Source organism: Zootermopsis nevadensis, unplaced genomic scaffold, assembly GCF_977971745.1.
Source record: "Zootermopsis nevadensis isolate Lab colony 2312 unplaced genomic scaffold, Znev_1.0 Znev_ptg000032l, whole genome shotgun sequence".
Taxonomy (NCBI): Eukaryota; Metazoa; Arthropoda; class Insecta; order Blattodea; family Termopsidae; genus Zootermopsis; species Zootermopsis nevadensis.
The window spans coordinates 645,608-663,481 of record NW_028259164.1 but is presented as its reverse complement, the minus strand read 5'-3'; the positions used below and the strand labels follow the sequence as shown (position 1 = coordinate 663,481).

The 17,874-nt window shown below is 37.1% G+C and overlaps 1 protein-coding gene across 3 annotated transcripts in view; it reads right to left on the bottom strand.

The window, feature by feature from the left end:
• The window catches only part of LOC110831666 (uncharacterized), a 167,486-nt gene that overhangs the window by 13,570 nt on the left and 136,042 nt on the right, over positions 1-17,874 (bottom strand). For all 3 annotated transcript variants that reach the window (XM_087359647.1, XM_087359645.1, XM_087359646.1), the window contains exon 6: positions 12,896-15,186. In XM_087359647.1, coding sequence (XP_087215773.1) covers positions 14,711-15,186 — 476 coding nt within the window. In that variant the 3' untranslated portion in view covers positions 12,896-14,710. The remainder of the gene's footprint in view (positions 1-12,895; positions 15,187-17,874) is intronic.

The following is a 17,874-nucleotide window of genomic DNA, read 5'->3' as shown; positions in this document are numbered from 1 at the left end:
TTAATATCTGTTCATGATATAATGTTTTTTTTTCCTTTCGTATCTTTTAAACTGTTTCTCTATGTGGTATACTGGTTGTCAATAAACGAAAATTTGTCAATAAATTAAGCAGTAAAAATTATCTTTACGCAAAAGTGACGAGTAGGAGTTGCGGAAGAGATAATTTATAGATGACGAAGGCAGTAAGAACCTCTGAAATGATGGTCAATTTCTGTGAGACTACATAATGCAGCATCCCGGAAGACAGTTAACTTTATATTAACAGCGGTGAGAACGTGAAATTTTACTCAAGACTCATTTAGCTTTGCGCTCCTAACACGAGGACTGAGAGTTAGGCGTTTCTAAATTCTTTAATGTCTCTAAGGAAATTATATAATGTCACGACTTCAAAACTTCTCTCCTCGAAATGTCTTCAAGATTAATTTTGTTTTGTAGCTACTCAAAAATTAATTTTGGTGTCCTAAGATTCTAACATCAACATGAATTTCAGTGTAAGAAGTAGCTTCAGTTATGCAATGAACAATAATACTGTCTTACCACATTTGAAGACCTTGATTTGAATATAATGCAATATAATATGTTATAATATAATATATATGTGTGTATGTATCAAGACCTTTATTTCAGTCTCAGTGTTACTAATGTTGCACTCCGTCAGATGTTAATTTTGAACAAGTTAGGAATTTTAAACAGCATCTGTGACTTCAAAGTTGTGTGTGTTCAGTGCCTTTTGTTTGGCCGTGTGTGTGTGTGGCTGAGTGATGACGTCTTCACGAAGGATTCCCCAACCACGGTAACCGAGATAACCATTGTAACTCAGGACTGTAATTTAGGCAGATGTGGCCTGCAGTCAAATTGAGATGTACTCATAAGAGCTCTTACGCTCTTATGTAAAGCAGTACTTAAAATTATTCGATCAAAATATCAAATTCCATCAAAATTGATTTGCCTGATGACGGGGAGATTTTGATACGCGCACCCCAGGGCTCAAAACTCTTGCATAAAAATGAATATTCGCTTGTTCCGTGCTACAGAATTCAATTTGTTAGTAATCTGTGAGACTAACTTGACCTATATTCGGAGCATAGACCACTCTTGAGACCTGAAGTTAGTTCTATATCACGTAATCAATTAACCGACATTAAAATTTAAGAGGTAATTTTCTAGAAAGCAATCTCCTCTCTTCATAAAACCTTTTTCATTTAGAACCTGATTTTTATGCGATTAATTTTTAGAGACTTAGCGAAGTCAGTATCACGCGGTGATTTCTTTGCGGAAGACTGTCGTATGACAAGTACTCTTTGTCTTGAGTTTCTCTCAACTCATCTCCACTCCACCTGCTAACTAATCACACCATCCCGATAGAAGTGGAATTTGGAGACCGCACACTTTTAGATGATCTGTTGGCAATAATTTCAGTGGTTCATATCCCGCTCACAGCTTGAAAGCGTCCCCCCTCCCCTACTGTGTTGACTGCTCTGTTGGTGTACTAATTGTTTAACCGCAGAGATGACATAAAAGGTTAGCTCATTAGAGCCCAGTGGTAATTATATGTCCCATGTGCTTAAAAAATCAATAACTCTTCGTTCCGTATTCGTGGGTTTCGTATGATTCTCACTGTAAACAAAGATTGTTTCCGTAAACAGCATTAACTAGTTGATATTCGTAATGGTGAAGTGAAGTGTTTTCTCTGCGGTACGGATTGAATTCTTAAATGATACTTAGACGAGCGTCCATTGTCAGGATGTTGTGAAGAAGGCAGTGAACCGCAATGAGTTTCTATAGTCACTGGCAACAGACTAACCCTAGCAGCTCTTGCGTAAGGACTTAGGTCCATGTAATGATTGTTATTATATTATATTGTTATTTAATTACTATCAGTTGTATTTGGTTTCTGAGGTTTCACGTGTCCTCAGGGCGGCGAGTATGAAGATGGCTGACTTCCGGGTTGTTGTGCCGTGTAGTCTTTTAGAAGTTCATCGACGTTTCACATCACCTTGCTGCCCTGAAGATGGAGACAGTAAGCATGTCTGAAATATCGGTGAATTTCTACCAGGCTACACGGCACTACAACTCAGGAGACGCCCACCTTGTGTGTAATTTATTCTACAAGATGAAATTTGTTTTCACAGTGATGTAAACGGGATGAAATATATGTAGGATTTTAGGTTTTTACTGCTGTGCCTCCGTTATGAGGGAGACTACTTATCTCCCTGATGATGGAAGCAGGGAAGACCTCTGAAACGTTGGTAAAATTCTACCAGACTACAAGGCGCTAGAACCCAAAAAATATAGTTTTGAAACCGCAAGCCATTAAAAACGCAATGTTAAATTGTGGCTTTGCATGTATAGAATTTATCCAGACTTTGTAGGACATATAACGGGGGGCAGGAATCACAAGAGTAGGTAATGGCTGCTCTCAGATGATTTTATATGTCATGTGAAATTCCGGAAATTTGTTACAGTTTTAGCGAATTTAGGTCAGACGTTTCCTAAATCGCTTATACATAAAAATAGTTTATGCAAAATTCTGATCGTCTGGGAGTAACGACAGTAGTTGTAAATGCTTTATAGTCACACGTGCTACTTACGTACTAGACTAACCAGTGCCTGGAAATTGCAGCTGTAATATCGTAACACGAACAGTTAGAAGTTTCAGATCTGACGAGTTTCACAAATTGGGTTGTATGAATTTACATAGGTTGTTTCATATCTTATTACACTATTTACTGTTTTTCCATTCCTCTTCAAGATGCAATGATGAGATGGGTAAGGCATGTAGCACATACGGGAACTACGAGAAAACCACCCACTATTTTATTCGGAAAACCAGAAGGAAGATCTGTGCATAGATGGGATGACAATATTAAAATGTACCCTTAGATGAGGGTGGATTCATCAAGTTCAGGACAGGATCAAGTGTCTTCTTTCCGTGAATAAATTAATAGGCTTTTAAGTTGAGTATAAGGCGGTACATTTATTTTGACCAGATGAACATCTGTCAGCTATTTAAGAAGGATTTCTGCTCTGTGGAGTCAGTTGTAATGTCAGATATCGTTGCAAAATTTTAATAACTTTGATAAACTGTTTAATCTGTGGAGGTAGGTTTATTTCTGTATCTTCTGAAAGCCTAAGATTCGTCTGACACATCACAAAGTGTCTTCCACGATTATGATTATAATAATATTAAATTAAATATTAATAAATCCCACGTAGCGTCAATCACGAGTAATGTGGTTTGAAATCGTTCTGTTAATGTGTTAACCAGTTAGCAGCCTCCATAATCTCGTTTTTAAACGAGCGTAAAGATTTGAAGTTACGGGTCTGTCTACCATCGCAGGCTGTAATTTGCAATCTGTTTGCTCCTCTGTTCGTGTGTCCTCTTCAAAGAGGAGAGGCACAAAACTTTGCCCATTAAGATAATCGCGTGATATGATGTTGTATGATCCCCCATTTTTACAACTTGAAATTGTGAGGTTAGACTCGCCCTGTTTTGTAACTGGAGGATGGAAAACACGGAACTGGTAGATAAGATTTGTTGCTGGTGTGGAAGAATACGAAGGAAACAGAGGAAAACGAAGATGGAAGTAAAACTCTAGAACTTGTGGTTATGACGGGGAATAACAATAAAAATATGGGTATAAACCGTCTTCAATGCCGGCCGTATGGAAAGATATGTTTACAAGCGTCTCTCTGAACTAAAACAAAATGGAAGATATCACATTAATAAATTTAGGATATTCTAAAGTGGAAAGTGAAATTTTTTAAAGTTTTAGTGATATATTTAATGATAATGAACGAAAACACACATACACGTTTTGTCCCAGAGACCAAATTCCTGCTGCGTCATCTTCAGAATGTGCTCTGTTACAATTGTTTCTAATTTTATCTGACAACTGCCGTCTAATTAGGTAGAAATATAATCATCAGTGGTAAATACGAAAAGATTAGAAAGGAGACGGACGTGGTCTGACGACACTACCATCATTCGACAGGAGAAAATATATCAGTGAGTGTGTATATAAATTAGAATTTGGAACATCCTGAATATAATTCTTGTTCACACAACAGAGCTGGGACATGAAATAAGGTTTTATATTAAGTAGTGAGATGTTACAAATAAATCCACCCATTACATACGGTAGATAAATTACATTACCCAGTTATATTGTGAGAAGACAAGAAAACGTAAATGAACATTATGGCTTTTGTAATACGAAGAGAAGTGCAAACATTCAGGATATTTGAAAGAGGGGTGGTAAGGGTGAATCTGAGACAGATGAGAGAGGATCAGAGAGAAAATTACAGACTGAGGAGCTTCAGAATTTGCTCTCTTCATCAGATATCATTAGGCTCACCAACTGAAGGTGGGATGTGAAGGAACATGAGATAAGATCTACGTCTCTTAGTACCTAAACCTCAGGGAGGAGACCATTATGAAGACGTAAGTGTGGATGTGAGCAACAATATTAAAATGGATGTGAAAGAAATAAGGTGTCATGATGTGGATTGAATTGATCTAGTTCAAGATAGGGTCTGGTTACATTATTTTGTTAACAGTGTGACGAGAATTATAAAGGATATGGTATTAATTGACCAGATCGGTGACTAGCAGCATTTCAATAAAAAGTATGTTTCATGGATTTTGTTATTACCTTTAGTTATGGATCTGTAAGTAGCAGCACTACCCACGAGCAGTATTTTTAGAACAGATACATAATTTCAGTTTCAAGTTTATTAAGAACTCTCAATATAAAACTTAATTAAAATCTGACTTACGATATTGCGGAAGATATTAGCAGTGGATCAGATGGGAGCTTATCAAATGAGTCATCATTGCAGTTCATTTAAGATAAACTCACTGTGTTGGTGTCCGTTGGTTTGTCTTTTAGGCTCAGTCATTAACAAACAACCAGAAAGAATTACCATTATCAACGCGGTTTTAATTAAAAACGTAAGACTTTCTAAGTACACCCATAAAAAGTTGGTTAGAATTTTATAAAGAGACGGGAATTTCACCAATACAGCGCTGTTCTCTCCTTGTCTGAAATGACAAGCGTTTTTGGAAAGTGTTGTTTAAAAGCGTGACTGGTAGGTCGCATTACTTCCATTTGTGAACTCTGTTATTATAAAAAAAGTGGTTTAAATATCCTAGCATTTATGGAACACGAAATTTCTTTATTGTGTTCTGGACCCTGACGTGAATCATATGAATCCAATCCTCGTTGTCAGACACTGGTTTTTACATGCATCATAAATCTTCCGTTCTACACATGGGCATCTCAAGTGGTTCCTTTACATGAATTTATCTCAAATTGTAGATTCCTTAGTCCACCATTTTCATCCCAGAAAACAATGTTTCATTTATATAAGATTATTTATTATATCTATGATAATGTTCACAGAATATAACCTGAATCTAGGGGCCTATCAGGTTATGTGCATGAACGTGAACGTGGATAAGCCCCATAACCTGCATATATATATTCAACCAAAAAGGTTCAATAATACTTATCTTCTTCAGTGATTAATGCATAGGAACATACCATTTTTTAAATGTATTAAAATTTTAATGTAATTTAGATTGTTCTAATTAATGTATTTAAGATTGTTTAATTATTATTTACATGTTTTAATGTACACAATATATTACAATTACTATGACACGCACAAATACGCAGTAGTTTCTATAAAAAAAATTTGTCAGCCTGAAGATGGCAACTCAAGGTCGAAACAACTAATATTCCCTATCAATCTGAATGAAATTCTACCGTCGCTCTAAATTTCATAGAATTTATTTTGATACTTTTTATGCTATTTGTAATACATTTTAAATCAAATTAACTTTTTATTTAGAAAATGAGTGCTGATGCTAATTTTAAGCACACCAGACGGATAGCTCGCAAGGTATTGTGTCTTTTGTTTAGAAATCGGCCTTCAGAAAATGGAGTTTGAGGTTATGACAGGCATTTTTCCTTAACATTCTGCCGTAAGAGCATACATTCCACCCTCTGTTGCTGCATTTTGCTGTGTCCTTTCATTCTTAACCTCATCCTGGTTCTCCTGGCCTCCAATATATTCATGAGTCCGTTTTCTTGCTTATGTTACATTTCCCTGATGTTTCCACAGCAAACCTGAACATCTAACTTCTGTAGTGTTTTTAGTTTGCTTATAATACCATCAGTTCAAGTAGTCACTTCATAATAAATTTCAGTCTTCAAGGTCATGTGACCCCAGATGCGTTTTTGGGGCAACTTTGATGTTGAAAAAGTAATTTGAATTGCGTTCGCAACTTTTTGAGAATCTATAAGTAGCTCATTAGGACAGTGATCCTTGACGGTAGGTTTTATTTCTTACATGATGACCTTTGGATGTTTGCAGTCAGCTGCTGTACCTACAACCTCAGGACACTCAATCCCATATCACGTCTGTGGACCTTCTGAACAAATAGCGTACTTGAGATAATCGGTGGGACCCTCATGATGCTAAATTTCCCCAAATTGCCTTTCTCATGTCATCAAGGCAGATGTTATTAGACCTGATTGCATTTCAGTAATATATTTACAGTTTGTCAGTAATGGAATCGATCAGACGTAAGGTGACACAGAGACACAGGAGGTTTTGTTGGAGTATGTTTTTAACTTATAAACCGTAATCAATGGAAACACTAACATTTTCCCAGATATGACATTTGATATTAATGAGAAAGTTAATTTTATACGACATTGAAATGATAGTACCTCATTAGCTCTGAGGAGTTATGTCATGTCTGGGAGTCTCGCTGGGTCACCGCTGCCCTTCGTATCCGACATTTCCACTGTATTAAATTTTAATTTCAAATTTATTTGTATTGTCCGTATAATTTTTTAACATGGCCCACAGATTAATTTCTATTATTTTGGCTCGTCACCCATAAAGTCATAAACATCTTTAAAACTCTTTGTCTCACTGTATCCTGCGTATTATATATAATTCAGTCCGTAGTTTATCTCATAAAGCTCCGCATTATGTAATTTTCTCCATCATCCTGTGAATTTATCCTTGTTAACGTTAAATATTTTCTCCGGCACACTAATCAAAGGCATCGTATATATTCTGTTAATGTGAAATGCCAAGTCTCACACGCGTACGAAGCAACAGGCATATGAAATAAGAACAAATATTTTTATCTCTTCAGTCAAGTCAGGACAATGACAGACTAACAGCTGATGGGCGCGGCGTAAAGATGAACTCCACGTATGGACCTGCTGGGGATGGCTGTTCGCATTTGGCATGTTTTTATTTCTGATTCAAACGCCTTGGCTTGTATAAACCAGAAAACAACATTTTACTACACACCAAATTCCTCCTGCCTCTATGGTACACTTGGTTTTGAAGCCTCGCTGGACTCTGTAACGTAGACTGGAGCTAGGATGTGCAGAACTGAATGTACTACTGAACGTAGTGTGCAGTGAAAATCAATAATGTCTTCTATAGAGTCCGTGTAAAAGTGGCTTATGCGCCTATTTACGTTCATTCAAGAAATAAAATATTTTTGGGCATAGATATGGGGCATTTGGTTGACAGGTGATTGGATTTGTGCTACTTTATTTTTGATTTTCTAGAAGACCACTAAATTCACGAGAGAAATTTCTTAGATACTGATAAGATTTCTCGTGATATCCATGATACAGCAGATATCCATCACATAAGTAGCCCTAATTTCATGATGCAAGAAAATCCGGTGCATGGCTATAGTGTGTGTGCGGAATCCCACCACAAATGAATAATGAGCGAGTTAGAGCCCTCGTCATAAGACCATACTTCCGTATCATACATTTTAATATTATCTTACCATTTAAATGTATAAGATCACAATTTCTTAACTATTTTTTATGATCTTTAATTTCAGTCACCCATATTAATCTTAATATTATTGCTTAGCTGTAAGGCAGTATTTAGATGGTAATTTTCTTATACGTTTGTGCCATGTAGGTGCAATTTTATTGCACGTTAAGTGTTTATAAATACAGACTGTCTGGAAGTGTTCGCTTAGATTTTTATGTTGTATGTTGATAGAACCCGATAATACAGTCAGTTCGCTGTTGATAATAATGATAACTAACAAAATACAGCCAGGACGAATAGAGTTCCTTGCCCCTGCTGTCTCGAATGGACTTGTGGTGGGTAGAAGTCCCTCATGACGAAATTTCTGATAAATGAATAGTGAACGTTGGCGATGTTCTCGGAGGAAAGCCTACCCCATTGCCAATATGTCCGTAACAAACAACATATGCACTACCCTAGCATTGAACCGGAGCATCTTTAGTGAGAAGCCGTCTTAAGTTAAGGCATGGTAAAACCGGTAAGCGACATTGACCTCTGAAAGCGAAATCACGTCTAAATTATATTTGAGAATTCAGTCCGTACCGCAAAGAAAACACAAAATTTTACCATTGCAAAGATCAACTTGTTAACGCTTTTTAAAGAAATAATAGCTGTTTACATTGAGAATCATACGAAACACTTAATATAAAATGCATAGTTACTGACTTTTAAGGCTTGGACGTATAATTACTATTTATTTTTAAAGGGTTAAAATTTCGATTAGCAAGTGATAATATTGAAGAATTTGTCGGATATTGGAATTGTTAAAACTGGTATAAAGTGTTATAAATACGAGAACTTTGTTTCGAAGGCAGAGGAAAGCAATATACCATGAGGATAAATGTATTCAGCTTCAGGAATCGTGCAATGGACCACTTTTATATTTAGCGACTGCACAACGTGCGGGTTACAACGCCGTCAGTTTACTTCGCCTGAAGCCATAAAAAATTCTTCGTTCATGTAGCTTCCACACCAGTCGGGTCTCAAACTTGTTCCGCTTTGTGAGATAGCCTCAGGGGTAATTTCGTGATAAGGATAAACTACTGAGGGGATTTTTTCAGGTCTGAAACTAAAGGGACATCGACGTATTCGATTTAGTAATTAGATCTATATTCCAGTAATCCAAAAAAGTGCTCCCTATAGATATTAATGCATCTAGAAAGAGCTTATGTGCATATATCAAATATCTATGATTTATTAAAACCAGAATAGTCTATTTTAAAGCGTTGACAGGGAAGACACCACATGGAAGACCTAAACATAGATAAAGGATGACATTAAGATAGAAAGTAAAGAAATTTAATGTGTGATAGTGTGGATTGGATTAATGTGGCTCAGAACAGAGTTCAGTGCCTGGATGTTGTGAACACGATAATAAATATTACTGCCTTCTAGGATATTGAATTGTCTGTTCTTGTGCGCAACACCCCAGAAGATTTATCCTGAAGACCCTAATATCTCATCACGCTAGTGAGGTTCCTGGTTGCATGAAAGGCAGAAATATTCCTTGATTGTCTTCTTAAGGACTCTAATCTATGTAGTTGAGTTAATAACAGTAGCTTATTTTTTATTCTTTGATTTAACATCAAATAAGGTCTAGCGGTTAGAACGCTGGCCTTGTAATCCTGGGACCTCGGGTTCGATTCCCAGCGGTGCCCGAATTTATAACTTGTGTTGGGCAAGGCCGTGGTCTAGGCAACACGGAGTTTTCCTCCGTGGCATCCCAACAATTACTCCATTCACACACAGAAGAAGGCAATGGCAAACCACTTCTGGATCATCTGCCAAGAACGTATATGAACAGGTCCCAGTCCGAGAAAAGGATGGAAGGATCCTGTTCATATGGACCTGTCGTCAGACAGAACACTAAATAAAAAATAAATAGATGTATTTACATCTTTTTTGCGTGCGTGATAGTCGGATGCCTTGGGTGTAGGCGCTGAGTATGTGAAACGCATCACATTAATGCTAAAACCACGGCATTCAGTTCACCATCCCATACTTTCAGGAAACAACTTTGAACAAAGGCATTTGCCATCCTTTTTGCAGAGAGAATATAGCATAGTATTTGGTGCTCAAAGGGAAAACGCTTTCCCCCTTCGAAATCCTATCAACTACCTGCGTGTATGTGACAGGTTCCGACGTAAAGAATACAGCTAATATGACTGACATAAATTTAAACGAAATTCTGCGTGAACGCCAAGATATTTGTACATAAAGTTACCTCCCACCCACAACCTACGTATGACGTAGAAAGCCACAGCTCGGGCGGAAACTGTAGAGATGTTGCCAGTCTTTATTTGAAATCGAAGCGTCAAACAGTTCGGTCCGAGGCAGGAACTTTGTAGCAGTGGCTCCTATCAACTGTGATCCAGTTCTGTTTACTGAGCGCTGATTCAAGGGGATTATTAAATCGAGACTGAGTTGTATTTAATTCCAATATGGCGGCATTGCGAGACAGGAAGAAAACTAACGCAATTTGCTTTAGTGGAATAATTTGAAATAACGGTAACGTTAATGGTTAACTGTAATCCTGTAACTGTAATGGTAAGCAACATCTTAGGTACTTTTTAAGTAAATTTAAACAGTAAGACGTCACGTTGAAACGTCATTGTTATTAGAAGTGGGAAAATGACAGCTAGAAATTTTGTTTAAAACGTTGTTTTGTTTCTTGTTTTCTGCCCTGAGAAGGGACACGAATTAGACAAACCTGGAAGTTTGTTAGTTACGAAGTTGTACGCTGTCAAGCCTTAATATACCTCGTTACCTGGCGAAGCAAACTTTCAGATAAATATATAACATTTATATAAATAAATTTCGGAGACATTTCAATATACATATGGAATGATGGAAGTTTTGAATATTTTGAATCTTTTTCCGATTTGGAAAGGAATTAAATACCTAGTGAAATTTTAGGATATTTGGATATTACAGGTTGTGATATTTTTTCCACCTCACTTCTGATTTTCATTAATGATGTGCTAAAATAGGCATGGATCTAGAAACTCCATTGCCGCTGCATGTTACTTATTTTTAGGCAGCTTGTACTGCATTATTTTAGCTTGCTGTCTAAATATTAGTCGCCTGCACGTGGCATTCCTTGAGGGAATCTTCTTTCTCATCATCTCGACTTTTAATTAATTTCTCATTCTTTCCTAGCATTGTACGTAATTAAAAATTCGTGACACGGGATTCGATTAAGATTGTCCTCTATGTACCAGTACTTACCGTATGGATTAAATTAAATATCTTACTTGAGAATAAATCTCTTCTGCCGGAAGAAATGTCTTGCGAAGAAAATCTTTATAATATCGGAGCTCATGTATATCCAACACATAAAATATTCAGATCACGTAAAATATTGTTCGAAATAGTATTCTAACTTAACTAATGGGGCATGGGCTTATACAAAAGCCACTGGGCTAACTTAACTTTGTTGATCAGAATAATAAAAATCCATAATGCAACAGAATGGCACCAATAAATGAATCCGCCAGATTAACGCAGTTCACATTTTCATATCATGTATTTTAAGATCCATTTTAATATTATCTTCCCATTTATACCTCGGTTTTGTAAGTGACCTTTTTACTCAGGCTACAAAACTAAAGTAGTGTATGCAATTTTTATCTCTCAGTCGTGCTACATGCCCATACCATCATATTCCCTTAAGTTTGTAACATTAATAAATTTGTTGGAAATTACAAAATGAAAAACGGGTTATAGGTATGATTGTTTGAAAATATTATAGATCTAAATGGAACATATACATACAGAACCACAAAAGTAACATAATTTTTGTCCATATTTCCGAGGTTTGGTTTAAAATGTACAAAATTCGGTTTTCGTGGATAAGCCGTGTATATTTTGAAGGCTTCCAAGAGTTTCGGCAAATGTCGGCAGACAATGATAAAACACGAAAGACAAAAACGTTCATTACATATGTTGAAACGTAGAAAAGTTAACGATTATCAGTTATATTACTGCTACATTGTAAGTTATCGAATATATTTCTAAAAGTAATTAAAAATAAAAATCTGTGATTTCTAGAATAGTTTAGATTACCTTTATATCAGCTTAGCATAATTATTATCAGCAGAAATAGATGTTGTTTCTAGCAATGGTCAGTTTATTATCGCCTCTCTTAAAACTTCATTACTTTTAACCGACAGCAATCAATCTATCTAGAAATTTTAAGTCACTGTGTAACTGGCTTAGAGAGTCACGGTGGTCTAGCGGTTTGAACGCTGGCCTTGTAATCCTGGGGTCTCGGGTTCGATTCCCAGCGGTGCCCGAATTTATAACTTGTGTTGGGCAAGGCCGTGGTCTAGGCAACACGGAGTTTTCCTCCGGGGGCTTCCCCGGTTTCTCCGTGGCATCCCAAAAATTACTCCATTCACACACAGAAGAAGGCAATGGCAAACCACTTCTGGATCATCTGCCAAGAACGTATATGAACAGGTCCCAGTCCGAGAAAAGGATGGAAGGATCCTGTTCATATGGACCTGTCGTCAGACAGAACACTAAATAATAATAAGATGAGGTGGTCCAGCGGTTAGAACGCTGTCCTTGTAATCCTGGGGTCTCGGGTTCGTTTCCCGGCGGTGCCCGAATTTATAACTTGTGTTGGGCAAGGCCGTGGTCTAGGCAACACGGAGTTTTCCTCCGGGGGCTTTTTCCCCGGTTTCTCCGTGGCATCCCAAAAATTACTCCATTCACACACAGAAGAAGGCAATGGCAAACCACTTCTGGATCATCTACCAAGAACGTATATGAACAGGTCCCAGTCCGAGAAAAGGATGGAAGGATCCTGTTCATATAGACCTGTCGTCAGACAGAACACTAAATAATATAATAGTAATAAGTCCATGTGGCATTACAACCCTGAAGATCAACATCGACATTTTCACCGCTGTGAGAACCTCAGATCTTATAACACTTCACTTTTATAGTTTACACACTGAAACCAGCGAAAATCCCAAGATACTTGTGTACATTCCAGATACACCAAGTGGTTACATATTCTTACCTGTATTGTGGTTAGTTTGAAGGGTGCAATCCTGTTGGTCCGCTGAGTGTGTTTTGTTGTAAGCTCTCTCGGGCACAGCTTGCTTTATTGTCTGTCCTGTTCTGGTTACCAATAATTGAATGGACTGGACCCCACAAACACACATACATACACACAAAACACTGAAACACGACGTAGAACAGTTAATCCACTTTGTGTACAACACCTTTTAGACACCGAACTTACGTTTGTCTGCAGTGAAACAAATCGCATTTTGTCATGTTATCGACTGCCACAGTTAAGTAGAATCGCGGAACTTTGTTTAACGTGAGCTTGTATCTCTGAATATAATTCATATTCCCATTTATCTTTGTTTTGTTTGAGGATTCACATCTCGCTATAAATACGTTTAAATCAACCTTGCCCGAGTCTGAGAAAATTAGCTTCATTTCAAATGTATTTCACGTGCCTTTGTATGTCCATCCGACAATGTTCTAAACTCACAGCGTTAATTTTTAAGGAATTGAAAATTGTTGATCAAGTCCACACCATGAACAGATATTTTTTTCTTAAACAATATATATATATATATATAAAGTTCTCACATCCACTGCTGGAAAATATACAAATTTTCCCGAAGTTTAACACTATAATTTAAAGTACTGAATATTATAGGCGGTTTGACGTCTATTAATACGTGACTATAATTTAACTGTCCATGTTGCTATTCGTACAACGTTACATTAACAGAGAGGAATTGACGTTTTATGTATATACGAACTTTCTCCCTTATATTTTACACACGGTTATCTATTATAACAAAGTACTTGCTAATTTAGTGTTTTATTACACCATTATTCCTGAGTGTCTATTTGTGACATTGAGAAAAAAAACACACAAAAAACATTTATTTCAACACGTTAAAGTTACTATGTATTAAACACCGTCACACGCTCACACATACACGAGTCATACGGAATATTCAACATTTCCCTTCACTTTTATATATTTATCTTATTTGGAAATCTAAAGTACTTTGTAATTCATGTAAAAAATGGTTTCTCCGCATGTAGAGTTTTATCTCTTTGTTGGAGGGGGAACGCTGAACAGTTGTTCATCGTCTGAAAACGTCTCTGTGTATTTGTGGCAGTTTTAAGAGCTTCCTAGTCTATCGAGTTCTTTTGAATTTCAAATTATGATGTTTTTTTTTCGGGGGAGTAGTGCGGAATGCATTAAATAAAGAGCGAAGGGATGGAACAAATTTCACTGCTTATATTTCTCGAGGAAAAAATATCCGAACTTTAAATAGCGAAACAAAATATGGGCAGTTGGAAGTTCATTAAAATTCCCGGTTAAGTTCCTTTACGATTCAGAGGGGAATAAGTAAATAAATTTGAATGAAATGTAATGATTTTAATACTGGCGGGACGGAAAATTATTTTAAGATCTTCAGAAAATTTATTGAGATGAAGTGACGAAAGCCGGGAACCAAACTGTGGGGAGAGAGAAAAAATTGTGGTGTTAAAATAAATCAGTCCATGTAGGCCTCTATTTCTGATGTGTTAAAATTATTTTTGTTTCCTATACCCTCGCGTTTAAAAAAGATTTGCGTAAAAATATTAAATATATTTCAGCGGTGTAATGAAATTTAGGCCCCTACCTATCATGCCATTTCCTCTCTATTAATGTTACACTTCCGCTTAGGGGCAGTAATGTTCACGTGCCATGTTCATTAGTAAAAAAAGGTGTTTGGTGTTTACAGTGATTGCAATTATGTATTTTTTTCCCCACCATAGTAGAACGGGTGAAGTCACTTAAATCGATAAATCGTTTACATTAAAACCCGAAATCACCACCGCAGTCCATCCCATAATCACCATCATCGAATCCTAAATCACCATAATCATCATGCACATACGTCAATTCATTGTTGGTTGTCGTGGTATTGGCGGTGACCTCGTTGTTGATGACTGTGTTGTTGACGTCGTAGTGATTGTTGATGTGCACGTCTGTGGTGTCGTTATGGTAGAAGCCTCCACCGTGTCCGAAGCCATAACCGCCAAGGCCGCCTCCCCAGCCCCAGCCATGGCCCCAGTTACTGAGGGCTGCGCCCATAACGACGCCTGTAGTGAAGTCCGTCGCGGTGCCACAACCTTGATGTTCCCGCACCACGATTGTCGTGTTGTTGCCCGCGGGTTGCAGTGGCTGTATGACTGGCCGAGTATAGCCGTTCTGAGGAAATGCCCCTCCTGCAGGAGACACGTGATTGTTGGTGTTCACGTAAGCGGGTGGTACCTCTCCGGGCATCGAAGCTGTGACAGAAGCAACATGGCTGGTATAATGCAGCTTAGATTTTTGTCTTTTGGGTTAATAGTGACGTATAGATTTGCGGGTAGATAATATTTTGGGAGGATCATACTGAAGATAGAGGCGGTATGTTTCTCCGAAATGTTGATGTACATCCACAAGTATACCTAGAAACGAACATCGACATTTTGTTATAACCTAGAAACGAACATCGACATTTTGTTATAACCTAGAAACGAACTTCGACATTTTGTTATAACCTAGAAACGAACATCGACATTTTGTTATAACCTAGAAACGAACATCGACATTTTGTTATAACCTAGAAACGAACTTCGACATTTTGTTATAACCTAGAAACGAACTTCGACATTTTGTTATAACCTAGAAACGAACATCGACATTTTGTTATAACCTAGAAACTAACTTCGACATTTTGTTATAACCTAGAAACGAACATCGACATTTTGTTATAACCTAGAAACGAACTTCGACATTTTGTTATAACCTAGAAACGAACTTCGACATTTTGTTATAACCTAGAAACGAACTTCGACATTTTGTTATAACCTAGAAACGAACTTCGACATTTTGTTATAACCTAGAAACGAACTTCGACATTTTGTTATAACCTAGAAACGAACATCGACATTTTGTATAACCTAGAAACGAACTTCGACATTTTGTTATAACCTAGAAACGAACATCGACATTTTGTTATAACCTAGAAACGAACTTCGACATTTTGTTATAACCTAGAAACGAACTTCGACATTTTGTTATAACCTAGAAACGAACATCGACATTTTGTTATAACCTAGAAACGAACTTCGACATTTTGTTATAACCTAGAAACGAACTTCGACATTTTGTTATAACCTAGAAACGAACATCGACATGAAAATGGCTGTCTTGTGGGTTGTTTCAACGTGTTGTGTTTTAGAAATTAACCGATATTTCTGAGGTGTTCGCTGCCTCCATCGTCAACATAAGTTATATATATATATATTTTTGGTTGAAATTTTCAAAATACCCGAAAGATATAAGACTGTTTTTGTTTGCAGGCAAAACGTGCAGTAAGTTATGCAGGACTGTACGTAATTTATGGGCGTGATGCCGACCGAGTATCAGTCGAAACATGTAACATGCTCTAAGAAGAAAGTTGGATGGTGTTTGAGACTACGAAAAATTATAATCCTTGATAACACATCGCGATGCTGTAATACAGAATTGACAGAATCATTCACTGAACTCTTTATTAACCCTGTGACATTCAGAAAACGGTAACGGAACATAATTTCAGTTTTTTGAATAGTTAAGGCATGTAGAATATTGAAAATTTGTGTAAGATGTAAGATGTATTTCAGCCACCAGAAATTTTGAGTTATGAACATTCTTTAGTGAATGTTTGTTCTTGTAGTACACTAGAAGTATGGCCGCAGTTCTAATGTCGCTAAAATTCGACAAACGCTCGCATTCCTCGAAAGCTATATACAGGCCTGCCCATTCGACACGTGTAATCACAGGAGGTATCATCATCCTCCTCAAACCCAACATCTTCACCGAGACTTGAACCCAGGATATTTTTCGGGTTTATGAAATTAGTTCCTGTAATATCCCCCGCTGAAACAAACTAATATCGAGCTACAGGAACCGCCCTTAACCGACCCTCGATTATCCGATTCCCGCATTAAGCGACCGAATATCAACGAGATCGGTTGCGATCGATTTCCACCGGCGAGAGTGGTTAAAGGGACTCGAGAACATTACGTTTATTGAAAATTTAACCTTTGTGTAATCTCTGCTGATCTCAAGGAATAAGTAAGCTAGTTTTTGTGGATACAAGTTTATTCGTTCTTGAGTTACAAGCGAACATACACACCCACAATTTAATTTTTTTTTATAAGATTAACATTTTGCTTTTATGATTTATGAATAGGATATTGCCTGCAACCTCAACTTCATGGAACTCTGATTGCTTTCTATGCTACACGTAAGCCTGTTTATTTTTATTCTATTGGTTAGAAGCAAGGAATACGTTTTGCGTCGACTGGCTTCTCAAGCACAATGCATCGGAATTCAGCAAGGTTGGGCTGTGTACGAAACACTTGAACTGATTCATACCTCGGCTTCTCTTGTTTTCGCAAATGAAACTTTTGATAATAAAATGTTTTTACCGTTCATGCATATCGCCGTAGAAAATTTAGAAGTTTTTGTCTTTCTTTCGAAGGAAATTAGGCCGTCACATTGAAGCAGCTTTTATATAATATCGAGTAACTGAAGTTAATTAACGAGCAAGATATGAATTCGGCACATGACGTAATTAAAACTGAGCAGGGTTGCCATCAAGTTAAATTACTACTCGTTACAAACCTTTACACTTGTTCTGCCATTTGTTATAACACGGTCAGCATGCAAAATAAGATTTGATTCGTGGAAATGTTTTAATGGTATTTCTCAGAATTACGTAGGAGGTTGTTATTGACATGGTTAATAAACGTGGTGTATTCAAACAAAATGAGTGAAATCCGGCTTTGAAGTATTGAATATACTGCCACATTTTGATGAAATTCAAAATAAAGAGTGGAAAAATGAAATTCACTTTGGGGTGCACAGAATTTTCAAACGAGTTCTCTTCTGTCCCTTTACCTCATTGATAATCAACATTGTTGATATTCTATACCATAGAAGCA